The sequence below is a fragment of the Eubalaena glacialis genome, chromosome 14 (assembly GCF_028564815.1).
Source record: "Eubalaena glacialis isolate mEubGla1 chromosome 14, mEubGla1.1.hap2.+ XY, whole genome shotgun sequence".
NCBI classification, from domain to species: domain Eukaryota; kingdom Metazoa; phylum Chordata; class Mammalia; order Artiodactyla; family Balaenidae; genus Eubalaena; species Eubalaena glacialis.
Window position 1 is genome coordinate 24394203 of NC_083729.1, and position 18290 is coordinate 24412492.

General features: G+C 40.4%; 1 protein-coding gene across 1 annotated transcript; it reads left to right on the forward strand.

Annotated features, from left to right (window-relative positions):
- The first annotated feature begins 1775 nt into the window (after positions 1-1775).
- On the forward strand, positions 1776-15903 carry YPEL5 (yippee like 5). The gene is made up of 3 exons (XM_061211075.1): positions 1776-1890; positions 13245-13409; positions 14853-15903. Exons 2-3 carry the CDS (start codon positions 13269-13271, stop codon positions 15075-15077), a joined length of 366 nt encoding a protein of 121 aa, XP_061067058.1. The 5' UTR covers positions 1776-1890; positions 13245-13268; the 3' UTR covers positions 15078-15903.
- The last annotated feature ends 2387 nt before the right edge of the window (positions 15904-18290 follow it).

Consider the following 18290-nt stretch of genomic DNA (forward strand, 5'->3'; position numbering starts at 1 on the left):
AGTACTTACCTCATTGGGTTATTATGAAAAACGAGTTAATAATTTTAAAGCACTTGGAACAGTAAGCGCTTTATATGTATCTGTTAAATGAATAAATATCTTTCCCATTGTTTTTTGCTGGTACTTAAAGTGTTCACTTTGAGAAAAACTCATTCCTTGGGGTTTAGGCATTGTACGCCCTTTTCAAATGATTATATTCAGAAATATTTGACCAATATCTTATCAACGAATACAAGTTTCTAAAAAGTATATTTTTAATAGGAAAAGATTGAAGGCAACCTCATGTCTGTTAGTAGAAAAAGTAATGTTTAATAAAAGATGAAGTCCCACTATAAAAAACTATGGAGACAAAGGTAAATTTGTAGATAAAAGATATATTTGACATGGAAGGATGACCATAACATATTGAGTGAAAAAAGCAAATTGAGGAATAAGAGATGCACATTCCTTTCAGGAAGAATAGGAAAAAACACATGAAGCTGTAAGCAGAGGACAGTCTCTGTTATGAAATGAGACGGTATGACCTTCCTACAATGAACATGTGTTGATTTTATAATTCAAACTAAGCAAAAACAAATGAATAATGAGAAAAAAAACTTTTAAAAAGTTTAAAATTTCCTCATCTCTTGGAAAACTCACTTATCAAAAGATAATCCAGGTTTTTATCTGCCCTGAATGAAAATACTGGTGAGTTTGGGGTTGGTGAGGAGTCAAATGCTACGATTTGCTCTGAAACCTCTATCCCACTAAAGACAGCTTTAAGCACCTTGCAGGTTAGTCTCAAATGTTAGTCTTTATTTTTTACCCGAGAAAGAGGCATCGTCAAACATTTCTACTTTATCGTCAGACATTTCTACTTTATCCATTAATCCAAAGACCATTAATGTAAGCACCTGGGAAATTCTAATTTAATGAGACGCAAAATCTTCCATTTTAAGCGTTGATGAGGATTAAGGGAATAGCTACCCTTTTCAACAAACAAATCTCAGACTCTCTGAGGCAAAAAAATCTTCATGTAGAAGACTGAATTTTCTCATCTTTTTGATAATCACTTCCACTACCAAGAAAAAACTCAGGCAGTAAATAAAGTTCGGCCACACCTGAAAAATCCTTTCTTCAGGAGTTCCTATATGCCCAGACTCAAAGGGTTTGGGGTTTGTAAGTAAAAGGTGGCCTACTGTAAGGAGGGGCAAGAGTAAACAATCTCAAATAAATTAATTACACGGTGCATTTAAACTATCCAGGCACCTGCTTTGCCTAGAAAAACTGCCTGTTGTTTTCATCACTGGGCCTCAGGAAACTAGGCCCTAGCCACCACCTGGTGACGCTGATGACGCGCAACGTCTCTCAGCTGCAGCAATTAGAAAGGCCGGGCAGTCTCCTTTAAGAAGCTGACTCACGTGGACGCTGTTGTGTGCTCTCAGCTGGGAAGGGGGTGGATCTCAGGTCTCTCCACATTGGCTGCGTCTGGAGAGGGGGCAGAGTTAGCCTCTTTGATTGGCTGTCCGAGTCCCGGGCGTTGGGTCAGGGGCGGGGCGAGCTGCAGGGAGATTGCCCTGGGTCTGCGGCTTCTGGGAGGGGTGGGCCGCGACGCAAAGGGGAGCGGGAGTGGGGGAGGGTGAGCCAGAGAAGGGGCGGGGCCCAGCGGAAAGGGCAGGGTGCCGGGGAGGGGGCGGGGTCTAGAAATGACGGGCGTTCTGCGCCAACCGGGAGAGCCGACTGTTCGAGGGGCGGGGCTACGCCGGGTGATTGACGCTGAGGCCCAACCAGGGAGAGGCGGGGCCAAGGCCAGGGCCTGACTAAACCTGGAGACTCCGCTGGCTGAGGGGGCTTCATCTCAGCTGAGGACCGAAGAGCCGCTGGCGGCCGCGGATCTTACAGCCGCTCGGGGTGAGTGCGGCGGTCGGGGGCTGGATTTGGGGCCCGAGGGGGGCTGAGGCGCCCCTCCGGGTCAGCGGCTTCGAAACACTCGGGATCGGCCCGGGGCGGGGGGCCCAGGCAGGAAGTGCCTTTTCCTCCCCGCGCTCCCTCCGGGGTCCCAGCGCGGCCGACCCCCGCCCCTCTGGGCGGGCTCCGGTGCCGGGGCTGCGGGCTGAGGAGCTGGCCTGTTTCCTCTTTGTGAGGCCCAGGCGCAGCGGCCGCCGTCAGCCCGCCCCCGCCGCGCAACCGGGGCAACCGGCGCAACCGCAACAGCCGCGACCCCCATCTCGGCGCCCGCGCCCTCCCGCCCCGGCGCAGCCTCGGAGGCCCTGCAAGTCGCGGCCTGGGCCTCCGGCGCCCCTCCGCGGGCGGTTTGGCCGGCGACCCCGTCGCCTGGGCTGCCCCGCCCCCACGGGCCGCGTCCCCGCCGCAGTGTCGGAGGCGCGCCCAGGACTCCGCGCCGCCGCGGTCTCCGCCGGGGCCTGCGCCCACGGCCCCGAGGTGAAGTCCGAACTCGACTCCGAGATGTGCGGCGTTAATAACGCCACGGCGTGGCCTGTCCTTCAAAAGGGCCACATCCCCTTTCGGCTGGCACTGGCCATGGGTGGGGGTCGGCGCTGGCTTTTGTTTGCTGCCCTCCAAAGGCTGGATGCCCGCCACCCTGCCCTCCTGCACCCCAGGAGACCCCCGGGCCGAGGGAGGGGTACCCGCCCTCTTGACGGAGGGCGTGGCGCAACTGCTGGGCTGCAGTCGGGCGGCCGGGCCCGCGGGGCCGCCCGCTCAGCTGTTTCCGGCCCGTGTTTGTTGTGCCGGAGGAGGCCTGGCCGTGCCGCGCTCGGTCTCCGGCCCCTCCCGATTGGCCCGCGGCGTCACGTGCCCGCAATCAGCTGGGGCCAGCCGGGGCTGCGGGGCGTGGGCGGCTGCGGCGGTGCTCACCGGCGCGGGGGGTCGCGCGGCCGCCTGCTGCCCCACGGCGAACAGCATCCTTGTTTTCCTCGTCGGTGGGGCGTATACGCGCCCTGGCCACCCCTTTATTCTGCACTCGTAGGTAGGACAATGAGTATTCCGGACAGCGGGAGTTGGAAAATTGGAATACTACAAAGATCTATTTAATCCCGACACCGATTAATCTCCCCTTGCGCGGAGAGTCTGGGAAGGTGTACAGCTCATTTATTTTTAATTTTTTTCTGTTTACAGAGCCCTGTTGGTAATCTGAGGCTTTTTATACCAGATTTCCTTGACAGATGGAAAACCTGAAGTAACCTCAGGCTAACCTTGTGTTTTGGGGAAATTAGACTTGCTGCTGAAGTAACTGGGGGTAATAGGGTATTAGCTAATCTTGCACAGTCGCGTATACAGTGTTGCAGCTGTGTTCCAACAAAAGACGAACCAAAATGCATGAAGTGTGTCCAGGGTACATATTTGTGCCAGATGTGAAGTGTCTTGGTGGAATCTTTCCCTAAAAGTTTATTGCATACTCGCACTAAGGTAAGAAGGAAATTGCAAAGAATTTACGATCTTTTCTCTAGAAACGCACAGTTTTTAGTAAAAAGCATAGGCAAATGAAATTGGGTAACAGTACGCAGTTAAATATTAGTAAGTTATGAAATGATGTTGTAGGAGTTCAAAAATGGGGCAGTGAGAAGTAAGAGTGAAGCATCCTAGAGTGGATTGATATTAATTAGACTTAGAAAATGAAGAGGCTTTGGGATGCTATTGGACAAACAGAGGCCTAGGAGGAAAAAAAGAGGCCCAGAGCCTTTATAGATAGTGAGAAGGTAGAGCTTGTGGAGTTTGGCACACAAAGTATTTTCCACGTATGCCATTATCTTTCTGGCTTTGTACTGGAATACCAGGTAAAATGTCATGCTCCTTGGAAAGGACCAGTGTCTGCCTTTATCACATTCTCACCCAGCTCAGTGCCCAATACAGGCTTACTGTTTGGCTTTTTTTTTTTTTTTTCCCTTAAGTTTATTTCTGGCAGCCATCTTATCTGTAGGAGAGGGTGTTGATGAAATGTGCTTAAGTAAGTTATTTAACTCTATACAGGAACACTAAGTTGGATTTTAACGACAGTAAAATACATGTTGCTGCTTCTAAAATAATCTGGCTGGATCATTGAGGACCTTTCCCCAGACTTAGTTGCCTTTTCTTTTGCTCTATTTAAGTGGTAGGAAAGAAAAAAAGATTTAGAAAATAAAAGAGGAAGGGAAATAAGGCCAAAATTAAGTCTAAAAACAAGATTAAATTAGCTACTACCCTCCAAAAAAACAGTCCATGAGACATGAAGCTAGTCCTAAATATAGAAATGTGAAGATAGTCCTACTAAGTATAATCCTGCCCAGATTATCACTTTAGGTTTCATAGTGCCTAAATGGCTATATAAACCAATGTCAGTTTCTCTGGTAATCCTGTGTAGTAATGTCTCAGTGGTGTAGGAACTGAACCTTAGCTGTGACATGAAACTTGCTACTTGACACCTGAATCAGGAAACCAGACAGTTAAATTGTACTCCAGTCCATCCAATTAGAGGTTTTTTTGACTCATGGTATTGCATCACAGCAAATGAGAGATCTTGAATTTGTCTTGTCAAAAGCTGTTTTGGGGAGATTATCAACTCATTGTTTAGCTGACTCACTGAGTTACATGACTAGTCTTATTTTCTAGAGATGACTGAACAATAAGAATTATAGAAACATAGTGAACTTGGAAAACGTTTAACAACAACAAAGGCATTATTTGCAGGGCAAGAACAAAAATATAAAAGTTACTGTCAAATGAAGACCTGATTCCACAACCAGAACATCATTTGAAACAGCAAAGTAAACTGGTCAGGTATTGCAAGAGAGCAAGAGGAAAGCATAGCTTTCTTGTGTCACCGAAACCTTGGCTTGGTGAATATTTTGTAAAAAAAAAAAAAAAAAAATTGGAAAATTGGTTTTATGGATCAAACTCAATTTATTATTTTCTCGTGTAGGTTTTCAATGGAACTTCATCACAAATTGGTATGAAATAGTTGATGAGATTACAGTAGCGTTAGATGTTAATTATAGTAATTAACCCAGCACTGTTAAAAGTCCTTTGAGTTTTGTTCCTTCCCTTTTTGGAGAGGGAAGAGACGGAAAACCAGATATACAAGCTTGCTCCCGCATGTTTCCATTTTAGCCAAACCATTGCAAAACACAGCCTTTCCTGGAAGGGCAGATTCCTTTAACCCTTTCTGCACTAGACTCCTGCACACTCAGTTCCCTGCAGGAGAGAGTCTTTGTGTCTTGCATTTGCCCACCACCTCCTAGTGCAGTGGAAAAGCCCCTCTTACCTGTCCAGTGATAGATAGAGTTGGGTGGAGTGTGTGTTTTGTGGTCTGTGGAAATGCCCTGAGGAAATAATTCTTTTACAAAGGAAAAGTCTATCTGTGGACTGGGTGTTTTCCCACCAGAGGGTTCTTAGAGATGCCTCCCTGGTATTTTTAGGGCTGGGAAGTGTGATTCCTCCTTCCGTGAATTCTACTTGCCAGGGTTGAGTCCGAACCGGATTATTAGTTACAGGGAGGGCAAGTGCCTATTTTAAGACCTAGAATTATGATACTGAGAATTTGAGATGCTTCAAAAGGTTTCTGACTTTCCTCCTGCATGTAATTTCTATCACCTGGTCACTTAGCTTTGCAGTGATTAACAGGAAATGAAGCCAGTTAATTATTATTTGTTTCATATCCTTTCTGAGCCTTGCTTTATCTGTAATTGGAGGGGGAAGTTCAGGTGGAGAATGTTGAAGAAGATAATCTAATTTTACTAGATTGATCTTTCTTTAGCATTTATTGTGTGCCAGGCACTGTTCTCAAAATGTATTATCGCCATTTAATTTTCACAACTCAGAGATGGGTACCGCTGTCACCGTTTTATAGATGAAGAAACTGAGGTGAGGATACCTTACCCAAAGTTTATGCCGCTTTTAAGCGGCAGAGCTGAGATTTGAACCCTGAGTTCAAGTATTTGGGCTACATTGTTTAAATCCTGGGGGTGGAGAGAGAAGGAGGCAGCAGCTGGGTATACTATCTATTTTTATAATCTTTTTATTGTTGATCTTCAACATGCTGAATTTACTACAGAAAGTTAAGGACTTTAGTTAGAAAATCCATGAAGAAAAGGGGAGTGGGATTAAATTGATTTTGTTGGATACACATGTTGATCCTTAAACATGAATGCCAATCAAGTTTCCTTTTTTTCTGAGAAAGACTGTCTGCTTTCTAAATGAAAAGCTCTTCTGCTCTCCAAACGATTTTTTCAGCAAGGGTCAGCACACTTTCTGTCAAGGGCCAGATAGTGAATATTGTGAACTTTGCAGCCCATAAGGTTTAAGTAGCAAATACTCAAATTCTGCCATTGTAGTGAGAGAGCAGCTAAGTATAAACAAATGGGTGTGGCTGTGTCCCAATAAAACTTTATTTATGGTCACTGAAATTTGAATTTCATGTAATTTTCATGATACAAAATATGCTTTCAGTGTTTTTTCCCCGACCGTTTTAAAGTGTAAAAAGCATTCTTAGCTTGTGGGTCATACGAAAATAGGTGGTGAGCTGAATTTTGTCCATAGGTCTTCATTTGCTGACCCCTGCTTTTAAAGAATATATTCAGCAATGAGCCAGACTAATGAACAGGATATTTGGTAGTGTGTATGTTTGTGTGGTGTGTATAAATCAGTACCAGTGGTGAACAAGTGGAATTTGAAATTAACACAGTACCATTTACATTAGCACACCTGCCCCCCCCCCAAAGAAATACTTAGGTACAAATCTAACAGTGTGTATACGATCTATATGAGGAAAAATACAAAACTCTGATGAATGAAATCAACAAGAACTAAATGAATGGAGAGAGATTCCATGTTCATGGATAGGAAGACTCAATGTTGTCAAGATGTCAGTTCTCAACTTGTTCTGTAGATTCAATGCAGTCTCAGTCAAAATTCGAACAAGTTACTTTGTGAATATCAACAAATTGTTTCTAAAGTTTCTATAAAGAGGCAAAAGACCCAGAATAGCCAACACAGTATTGAAGGAGGAGAATAAAGTCAGAAGACTGACACTACCCAACTTCAAGACTTAGTATATATCTACAGTAATCAAGACAGTATGGTATTGGTGAAAGAATAGACAAATAGATCAGTGGAATAGAATAGAGAGCCCAGAAATAGGTCCACATAAGTGTGGTCAACTGATCTTTAACAGAGGACCAAAGGCAGTAAAGTGGAGCAAAGATAATCTTAAATGTGCTGGAACAACTGGACATCCACATGCAAAAAAATGAATCTAGACACAGACCTTACACCCCCACTCACAAAAATTAACTCAAAAGTGGATCACAGACCTAAATGTGAAATGCAAAACTATAGAACTCTTAGAAGATAATATAGGAGAAAACCTAGATGACCTTGAGTATGGCAATGACTTTTTAAATACAACACCAAAGGCATGACCCATGAAAATAGATAATTGATAAGCTGGACTTCATTAATATGAAAAAGTCTGCTCTGTGAAAGAAAATGTTAAGAGAATGAAAAGACAAGCCACAGACTGAAAGAAATATTTGCAAAAGACATATCTGATAAAGGACTGTTACCCAAAATATACAAAGGACTCTTAAAACTCAACAATAACAAAACAACCCAATTAAAAACTGGGCCAAGGACCTTAACAGATGCTTCACCAAAGAAGATACACAGATGGCAAATAGCACATGAAAAGATGCTCCACATCATATGTCATCAGGGAAAAGCAAATTAAAACAGTGGGATGCCACTACACACCTATTAGAATGGCCAAAATCCAGAATACTGACACCACCAAATGCTGGTGAGGTTGTAGAGCTCATTCATTGCTGGTGGGAATGCAAAATGGTACAGCCACTTTGGAAGACAGTGTGGTGGTTTCTTAAAAAACTAAACATACCATATAATCCAGCAGTGACACTCATCGGCATTTACCCAATGGAAAACTTAGGTCCACACAAAAACCTGCATGGGGATATTTATAGCAGCTTTAGTCATAATTGTCAAAACTTTGAAGCAACCACAGTGTCCTTCAGTAGGTGAATGGATAAATACACTGGTACATCCAGATAGTTGAATAGTATTCAACCCTGAAAAGAAATGAGCCATCAAGCCATGGAAAGACTTGGAGGAACCTTAAATACATATTAGTAAGAAAAAGAAGCCAATCTGAAAAGGCTATATACTGTATGATTCCAACTGTATGACATTCTGGAAAAGGAAGAACTATGGAGAGAGTAAGAAGATCAGGGGTTGGTGGGGGAGGGAGGGATGAATAGAGCCCAGAAAGTTTTTAAAGCAGTGATAACATAATGATGGATACATGTCATTATACATTTGTTGAAACCCATAAGATGTACAACACTGAGAGTGAGCCCTAATAAACTATGGACTTTGGGTGGTTATGATGTGTCATTATAGGTTCATCAGTTGTAACAAATGTACCACTCTGGTGAAGGATGTTGATAATGAGGGAGCGTATGCATTTGTGGGGCCAGTGAGCATGTGGAAAATCTCTGCCTTATTTTGCTGTGACCCTAAAACTGCTCTAAAAAACTAAATCTCAAAAAACCTTTTTTAGAAAATTGTTTTATTGACCTGGACTCAAACTAGGAAATTATATAGTACATAATGTCTTAATTTTTAAAATAATACATTCCTGGAGACTGTCTTTCATGGATTTCTGAAAGAGAAAAACCATTTTTTCTCTTAGATTCTATAAATCCTATAAATTTAAAAAAAAAAATCTGTAAAAAGGTAAAGGTCTTAATGTATTGCTTCACTGGAGTCTCCTATTAAAATAGAAATTGAAAATTCTAGGTAGCTAAATGCTATTTATTGAAGAGGGAGGAAATTGAAATAATTGAAATCAATTACTAAAATATCAACATATGTGAATTTCACTTATATTTCCAACCTGACACCTCACTGTTTCCAGTAATTTCAAATGAACTGATGTTAGGCTTCCAGTTAAACACTCAATTTTGATAATTTTCTTACTTCCACCTTTTAAGGATTTTAATAACCTAGAGCAAAGAAAATCTAGTACCCAAGAGACCTTATATATTAAATTATTTGGGGAATGGCACTTATAAAAATTAAGATTATTAGATTCTTTTTTGCTTGAAATGCTAGAAAGGAAGAGAGCGTCTTAAAGCTATAATTAATGAGTTTGGTGCTAATTTTGGTTATAAACTTGAACTTCAACACTGATACCATAACACACATTTTATTATTTAGGGACACAGTAAGTGCCCCCAGAATCAATACAGAGAACATTAGTCATCTGTGAAAGCAATTCATTCTTAAGATATTTTAGAGATATGTGACTGAAGATATTTGGTACTCTTTTAAATCCAAGCAAGGTGATTAGCATAACTGGGAAATAATTTAGATGTAAAAACAGTCAGAAGGTAGATCATTGGTTGCCTGTGGCTGGAGATTGACTGAAGAAGGGTTTGTGGGGATTTGGGGGAGGTGATGGAAGTATTCTAAAGCTGGTTTGTGGTGATGGTAGCACAACTTTGTAAATTTACTAAAAGTCATTCATTTGTACACTTAACAATGGCCAAATTTTATGTTATGTAAATTATTCCTTTAAGAAAATTGTTTTTAAAGAATCAGCTATATTCTATCCTGTCAGATAAAAAGTTTCAAAGTTTGTAGAGGAGTGGTCTGTATAAGCTCTTAGAAAGGGGTGGCTGAGGTCCATGTCTTTTGTAAGTAAGTAAGGCTGAAGTACCTTTTGTAGCACTATCTAATTTAGCATAAATGTAGTGGCACCTGTGAATGTATGTTGCATTTACTAATGCACACTCCCTGACCACAAGAGGTTTATCTAGAAGTGATGAGAATTTGAACTAAGACATTGATGAGGGAGGGGGAGGAAAGACCTCAAAAAGTGATTTCGGAGGTATTGTCAATTTTGCAGTTTCTTAAAGAAGTTGCCAAGGTTTCTAGTTTAGGAGAGTGATTGGAGTTGCCATCAACAAAGTTAGGGAATATAGGAGGTTCAGCATGGAGGCAGGAGGGGTGCATGATAAATCTGAGGGAGAAAGACTGAATCTGGCTGTGTCTTCTGGTCACTAGAGAGTAAGTGGGGTGAAAAGAACTGGAGCAGAATTTAGTTCAGATCCCAGTTTGGCCGATTTCATAAAGTCACAGTCTTTATTTCTTCCTCTACAAAATTAGGATAATACATATCTACTTTAGAAATTGTCAAGATTAAATGTGATATGTAAAGTACCAAATACAGTGTCCCATACAGTGTAGACACTAAATTATTAAGTCTAAGGCAGAGTTCAATATATTGTCCAGGTCCAGAGAAACCTGATTCAGGTGTTATGTCTTAGCTTTTTAATGACCTTCCCCCTTCTGTAATGAAGTGGCAGTCTGCTTGACGTCAGTCCTCCTGAGTGTTCACAGGGGAAGTGAGCACTAGGTTGCACTCCTAGCCCGGCGAAGCTAAAGCCTAACACCTGGGACCCAATGGCCTGCGGAGGTTTTTCTACGTCCCAGAGACCTTCAACAGCAAGTGGTGTTTTGCCTGCTTCTGCTAGATTCCATGGCATTCTAGCTTATCTCTTTTGGCAAATAAGAACTACATTTTACAGTTTTATATACATATATAGAACTCTCCAAATGGCAACTGCAACTGGGAATAGTGATTCTGTACAGATATTTTTAGTCTTGGTAATGAATCATGTAACTGAATCCAGTAAAAAAATAGCTGGGTAAAAGTTAAAAATAGTCTGAATTTGAAGCAGGGAAGAGAAAGCATGTTAAATCTATTTACCCCATTTAGAAATAGTTTGCCTGTATCCAGTAGCAAGCAGATGGCCACAGCTATGTTGTAATACTAAACCAAACATCGAGATGTAGGTAGAAGGTAGGAGAGTTCATTTTGAAGTTCTGAACATTTTGCTCAATAGTATTGTATCTGTCACAGTCAATTCAAAAATATCTAGTTATTCTTGCATTATGGTTGAAATAACTTACAAGATGAATATTGTATTTAAAAGTTTGAAGGAAAATTGGCTTGAAAGTAACAGTTCCCAGAAGCCCAAGCTGGAGGCTAAATTACTACACAAACACTAGTTTTCAGAGAAATATAGATTCTGAGGACTATGTCTTCAGAGGTGAGACTATAAAACCCTGCTGTTGATTCCTTTCTGTAAATGACCGGTATTAAGAAACATGACCAAAATCAACTACTCACAGGGTCGTTGAATGCTTAATTTATATCAAGAGTCATAAACTCAAATGTCTTTAACAGGTGAAGTAATTTTGTGGCACAGAATGGACACAAAGCAAATGAAATGGCCTAGCTGGGGGAGTCGCAGCCACCACTCAGCTCTAGCCAGTCGTTGCCCTATGAGAATATATGCCCTGTGTTGCCAGCTCTCCCCATTGTTTTTTGCTTGTTGTTTTTTTAAAAGGCCCAATACAGGCTCTTAATGAAATCTCTCAAATTTTAAATGATTCTCAACAGTTTTTTATTAAAAATAAAAAACTGTGGGCCAGATTAAACATGTCCACTTGTGTTTTGTGAGGGAAGGGTTGTTTTGTTCACTGTTGTATCCCTCTGCCACCAAATGAATTCAGCCAGCAGGCCTCAGATTTGCAACCTTTGACCTTCGCATAACAAATAATGTGTTCTTAGGCATCTGGGAAAAGTAATGCTATCCTAGAGACTGAAACAATAAGCAGCAAGTCTTACCTTCTGTTGTCGTTTTGCAGAAATATAATCAGAAAGCTAAATGTCATTTCTTAAGTCTTGTGTTTTTACACAGGGTTTACTCACTGACACTTTTGTTAGTGCACTGCCTTTCCTTTTACAAGCTATAAATTGTAATTATAGTCACTATTTGCTTTTCATTCTTTATTAAACTTCCATATCATAATGTGTAATGGGAGTCATAATTATCTTTGTGATAATTACATTTCTGATGACATTAGAACTGCCTAATGGCTGAGGAAGTTGACAGATGTTAAAAGGAATGGAATTTTCTTTTTAAGTTGTAATGGAATTTCCCCAAGTTTAAGATGACAGTGGATTACACATGGCTTCTAGATTTTTCTTTTCCATAGTGGTAGCTGTGTTAGCTCTGCGTGCCATTTTAAAGACATATAATGTTAACTATTTAAAACATAGGAGCTGATCACTACACGCAGGAATAAATGCTTTTTAAAATGAAAAGCTGTAGTGTATTCTTGACTACGTCTAGATCTTAAAAAAAAAATACTATTTTAGGGGGTTAATTGTAGTGAATTTAAGGAGTAGCATATATTAACTCTCCTAAGTTTTAAAATATTGGAGTGTGATTATCCTTGTTTCAGAAGTTGGATTCAGAGATTTTTTTGCAATGTTTCAGAACTTCTGTAATTTGTTGAATTGGAAGGATTTCTTAAAAATAGTAAGCTATATAACGACGGCTCATCTTTCCCTTCTCTGTTCTTGTTTTCTTCGCCTTATGCCAGCCTAGACCATCTTGTGTGTCCTCTTCTTGTGTTAGAGTAATGGAAAAATTTTGGCTTTGACTTGGGTGAGCCGTATTCCGGTCATGATTTTCTGGACTTGAAAGCTGTGTAACCTTTGACCAATTAGTAACCTTGGGTAATCTTTGAAATGGGGGCGATAACTTCACAGAGTTGTCGTGATGATTTTGAAATAAGTAAAGCATCCTAGTACAGTGCTGCACAGACTCAGACTTAACTACTGTTAGTGCCGTCACCCCTTCATGGTTGTTGATGCACCTGATGACCAGAGAGCCAGGCCCCCCATGCTCTCGAACCAGACTGCCCTCTTCTTGTTTTCTGATCGCCCCTTTTTCTACTCTTATCTGATCATCCCACTCTCGTCCCACAAGTCTTTTCTCAAATTACACATACTCAGAATGTATACTTAACCCTGTGCTAAACCTCTTTTCTCACCTCTCTGCTTGCGCTTCTCATCATTCAGTTTGATATTCCACTGTCTTCCTGTTTTTTTCTTACCGATCAAAAGAGAAGTGATACCATTCTTTGGCCTTCCTAAGCATGTTTACTTCCTTGATTTATTGCTTCTAAAATGTTCTTAGTTTGGGTATACCTATTTGTTTCCTCAGTGTGTGAACTTTGGATCCTTTTGTTCAGAGTCAGCTATTTCACGTATTAAGTACTATAAAGAGATCACATATGTGTATATAAATGGTTCTCTATGACACCACTAAGTAGGTACTAACAAATTTTTTCAAAAAATCGTAATGTGTTTCTTGTCCTTTTCCATTTGCTCCTAGGTTTTTAGAACTTCAACTATAAAAATGGGCAGGATTTTCCTTGATCATATTGGTGGTACCCGTCTGTTTTCCTGTGCAAACTGCGATACGATCCTGACCAACCGCTCAGAACTCATCTCCACTCGATTCACAGGCGCCACTGGCAGAGCATTTCTTTTTAACAAGGTTGGTGGGGAAAACCAGTTTCATTTCCTAAGTGGGTTTAGTGGATATATTTGATAGCAGTACCAGAATACCCCTCAGAGCATGGGGATTCCAGGAAGAGTCAGAATGAGAGCTGTGCTCTGTAGAACTGATTGTTGAGAGTTTAAAGATTGTATTATAATAAGAAGGGTGGTCTCCGTTGCTTCAGAAGACATTCAGTGTAAGAATTTGGTAGTGACTTCACAGACTATTGAAGGGGCCAAGACACCCCCATATCACTGATTTCTCCTTATAGGGAGGTAGCTGCATTAAGCTGTCATAGTTTGACAGTGCAAGTGAATAAGGATCATCTAACCAACTTCCCTTGCTTTAATTTATGCCTACCAGTCATCCTTCTGATTATGATTTGGCTAAGAGGTTTGCTAACAGGAAGAGCGCTTCCTGACTTACACATTAATGTATAGTCTGCCTCCTTGTCTAATTTCTGGCTGGCTTTGAAAATTGGTTGATGTGATTCTGCCTCCTGGAGTCTAATGTGTACCAGCAAAGTTGAATTTCCAAATATTTTACGCTAAGGAACAGAACTAGTCCAAGGTCCTGTTCTTAGAAGTTCAACTTAAACCTCTCCAGTGGACACTGCTCTGTTCCACTTAGAAACAAGTTTTTTCTCTCAAAGAATTGATAGCGTATATACCCCTTGGTCTTTATTTCGGTATAGAGCAGGGGTTGGCACACCATGGCAGGCCAGCTGCCTGTTTTTGTAAGTAAAGTTTAATGAAGCACAGCCATATTTATTCTTCTGTGTATTATCTATGGTTGCTTTTGTGCTACAACAGCAGAGCTAAATAGCTATAACAAAGACCATATAGCCCTCAAAGCCAAAAATATTGACTATCTGGCTCTTTACAGAAAAGTAAAGCGTAGAAGATTATTGGGTGTTAAGAATCATTGGAAATTCTTCACAGATTCTTTGAACCCACTTGAAAACTATGTATTGCAATCTACCCCAGTATCTTTGTAGATAAAATGTAATTTCAGAAACAAATCTGGCAAATTTCTTTTTATGGAGTACCTGTTGAGTACTAGGTTCTTTTGCATTGGTAGCCTTAGCTGTACTCATCATTGAGTGGTGAATTACAACAGTTGGACCCAGACCTACGTTTTATGACTCCAAGTTAAGGACTCTTCACTATAACACAGAAGTGTAACTAATGTGTATAATAGTGTGACTTAGACTAATACAATAATGCATGATTACATTAGATGTCCAGTTGAGTACAGATGCTTACCTGTCCCAGCAGTTTGTAAAAATAGCTTTTGGGAAGTGTATTGTAGGTTTGACTAAAGTAACAACTGCTATTCGCTTTTCTGAAGTTGCTGTTCTTGCACCAACAAAAATATTGTGTACCATTTTTGGCAGATAACTTACATGGCTTTGCAATTTTGTTTTCACATGTTTCTTAGGTAGTTAACCTGCAGTACAGTGAAGTTCAAGACCGGGTCATGCTCACTGGCCGCCACATGGTTCGAGATGTGAGCTGCAAAAACTGCAATAGCAAACTGGGATGGATCTATGAGTTTGCCACTGAAGACAGCCAGCGTTATAAGGAAGGCCGTGTGATCCTAGAACGTGCGCTAGTTCGAGAAAGTGAGGGCTTTGAGGAGCATGTACCATCTGATAACTCTTGAAGAAAAAGAGATAAATCCATCTTTTTCCCAGGTCTTCTTCACTGAAAACAAAAATCTACTTACATACACTGTCACCTTAGCATCAGAGTCGGATTCATGAACTGTGGAACAAGAGGTTGTGAGAATCTATGATGGAACCTTTCTTTCCTTCTTTCTTTTTTTTTTTTTTTTTAATTTTCTATTTTCCATCCAACAGCAGTGTGTAGAGAGAATATTATGCGGATGCCGTTAATTTTTTTTTCCCCTATGTTTACATCTTGAGGCAGAATAGTCTATCTGCAGCTACATGGTGGGCTATGTGAGGAAAAATATCTGGGCTATTAGAGTGAAAAAGTGTTTTATGTAAATTTTGAAAGGAAAATGTGTCAAGAGCATGGTTCTTAAATTTATTTGGGCTTCATTTTAAAACTTTTTTTTAAACCCAGTTATTTCACTTGATTTGCTAGCTTCAGAGAAGAGATCCGAATTTGTGACCAGCGCTAAAGGTTCAGTGTTAGTATGGCTTGTGCTGGCCATTGTGCCATATTCTTGTTGGAGATGAACCGTAGCATCAGAGCCCATTCTTCCTTGTCAGTCTTGACCCAAAGATGTCACCATTCCTAGTTACTTGTCACCACATAATTGGTGTTGATTGGAAACTTTTCCTGATATGGGGCAGAACTGCTTGGTTGTCTTTTCCATGTAACTTAAGCATAGTAATATAAATAAAGTAATAGTTGGATGTTTTTGGTCCTGTGTTGCTTTTAAAATCACCTTTTAAAAGAGCAGAGTATTTGATAAGTAATTTTCATAGTAGTGTTTCTTTTCATCTCTTAAGCTCAATTGTGTATAAGATTCTACTTTGTTTAAATTAAAGCATACTGTTTAAATCCACAGTATTGCATTTAGAAAACAGTTGAACAGAATGTCAGTGTGCATTCATGCAGAAAGCATTTCATCTGCATCTGTTTTAAAAGGAGGGAAGTGAAGCAGCCTATCTAAAAATACTGCTTTGCAAAGTGTTTCAGCCTATCCTCCTCAGTTTTGCATTGATTTTGACAAGTCTGTGGAGCCTGATAGTTACATCAAAGGACTAGATCTTCTAGCATTATTTTCTCAGATCTTCCCTCAGAAGTTTAGCTGTTGAAATTGAAACTCTACTTGGCCCCTTCAAATAGAAAGGGATCAAATTTGACTCAGGGGGTTATTTTAGCCCAAAATTTACAACATTATGAAGTATTAAAATGTAAATGTTTCTTTATCCAAACTATTTCTAGATATTCTAGTATTTGTTTCTGGTGGAATAAATGGCATTAAAATTGGCTAAATACTTGAATGAATGGGTTTGCTCAATTTCTAGGTCTTTGTCTAGAGATGAAATTTGCCTCAAATTAATTAGCAAAATCTTTCTGTTATTGATATTAGAAGTGATTTCTGAGTACAGTTAGGATTAAGTTTCTCTTATTTGCCTTTGGGCTCTTGGTTAGAGGCATAGGTCTCTGATTTGGTAGGTGTATAATATTGCATTTGAGATATGTGGACACAAATTCTTCTCTTTCCTTCACCATGGACTAAATCTTTAAGCATTAAGACACAACACTGATTCCCATTCATTTCCATACCAGCCTTTGATTATATGCAGATTCCTAGTAGCATGCCTTACCTATAGCACTATGTGCATTTGCTGTCACAATAAAGTATATTTTGTCTTGCATTGGTGCAAAACTGCTACTTATTTTCCACTGATCCTTGTCTAGTAGTCATCTTAGTTTTTATCTATGAACACATACATCTTACCTTTGAGTAGCTATAGCTTTTTCAGTTGACAGTGATAAGGTGGCATTCTGGTTTAGGTAACTCTACCTAATTTCCACTTGGAGATATTGAATTTACAAATATTAACTTCTCTGAGATGACTTTTGCCTCAGACACTGACACCTATAATTCAGTATATATGAACAAATAAAATGTCATAGCACTAGGTTAACTTTTAGGTGGCTGCATCAGGTACCATAGCAGCAAGTTCCTCTACACCCTTCCTTTTAAAAACTTCCATTTGCAAAAAAACAAAAACAAATAGCAATATGGAGGCTCCGGTCAGATTGGATTGTTTACAGAAAAGCAAACGCACTGTGCACTTGAGATGGGAAACCACTAGTGGGAATGATTTTGCTGTGGGAAGGAAAAGTTAACCAAATACAGGTGAATATACTGTATAATGCGTGGCTTACTGAAATGTGTACAGAGACTGTCCTAAAGTGAATATTCTTAGTTAAATATTTGTTAGTAATTATGTAATGATTTAAGTTACAATTGTGAGTGGCTACTTTGGGATTGGAGGAGAAAAATAGCAATACCATAACTGTTTTCTATTTTCAATTTTCAGTACCTATTCATAAAAGTCATATATGGGGTGTTTAAATGTAGAGTCTGGGCCCTAGCCCAGGCCTAAATCAGTCCACAGGTAATTTTTGATCAGGCAGGATTTGGAAACTACCAACTGTAAAATATTCAGAGACAGCTTTATGGGTTTCATTTTTACAACAGTTAAAAATACCTCACAGTTCAAACAGATCCACTAATTAATTGCATGTCTCTTTTTAACACTGGTTTCCCACCAGGAGCCGTATAAAACCAAAACTCTTAATCTAGGAGAGGTGTGAATTGGGAATAGAGCAAGATTAAATTGAAAAACTCCTGTTAAGGTAGCACATTGCAATGATAAGAAGATATCTGTTATAGAAATAAAGCAGAACTAAGAGGAGAAATTAGCATGGATACTCATCCTAAATTGGATATGAATTGTATGGCTTCTTTATTTTAAAATATTGTTACTTCCCAAATTGAAACTTTTCTACATTAAGGCAAAAAATATACATTTCAAAGCACCATTAAGCGTTTTGTGATCCTGGGCATTGCTTTACATATTTATGTTTTTGTTTTTGCTTTTTTAATTAATTAATTAATTTATTTTTGGCTGCGTTGGGTCTTCGTTGCTGCGCGCTGGCTTTCTCTAGTTGCGACGAGCGGGGGCTCCTCTTCATTGTGGTGCGCGGGCTTCTCATTGCGGTGGCTTCTCCTGTTGTGGAGCACGGGCTCGAGGCATGCGGGCTTCAGTAGTTGTGGCACACGGCTTCAGTAGTTGTGGCTCGCGGGCTCTAGAGCACAGGCTCAGTAGTTGTGGCGCACGGGCTTAGTTGCTCCGCGGCATGTGGGATCTTCCTGGACTAGGCT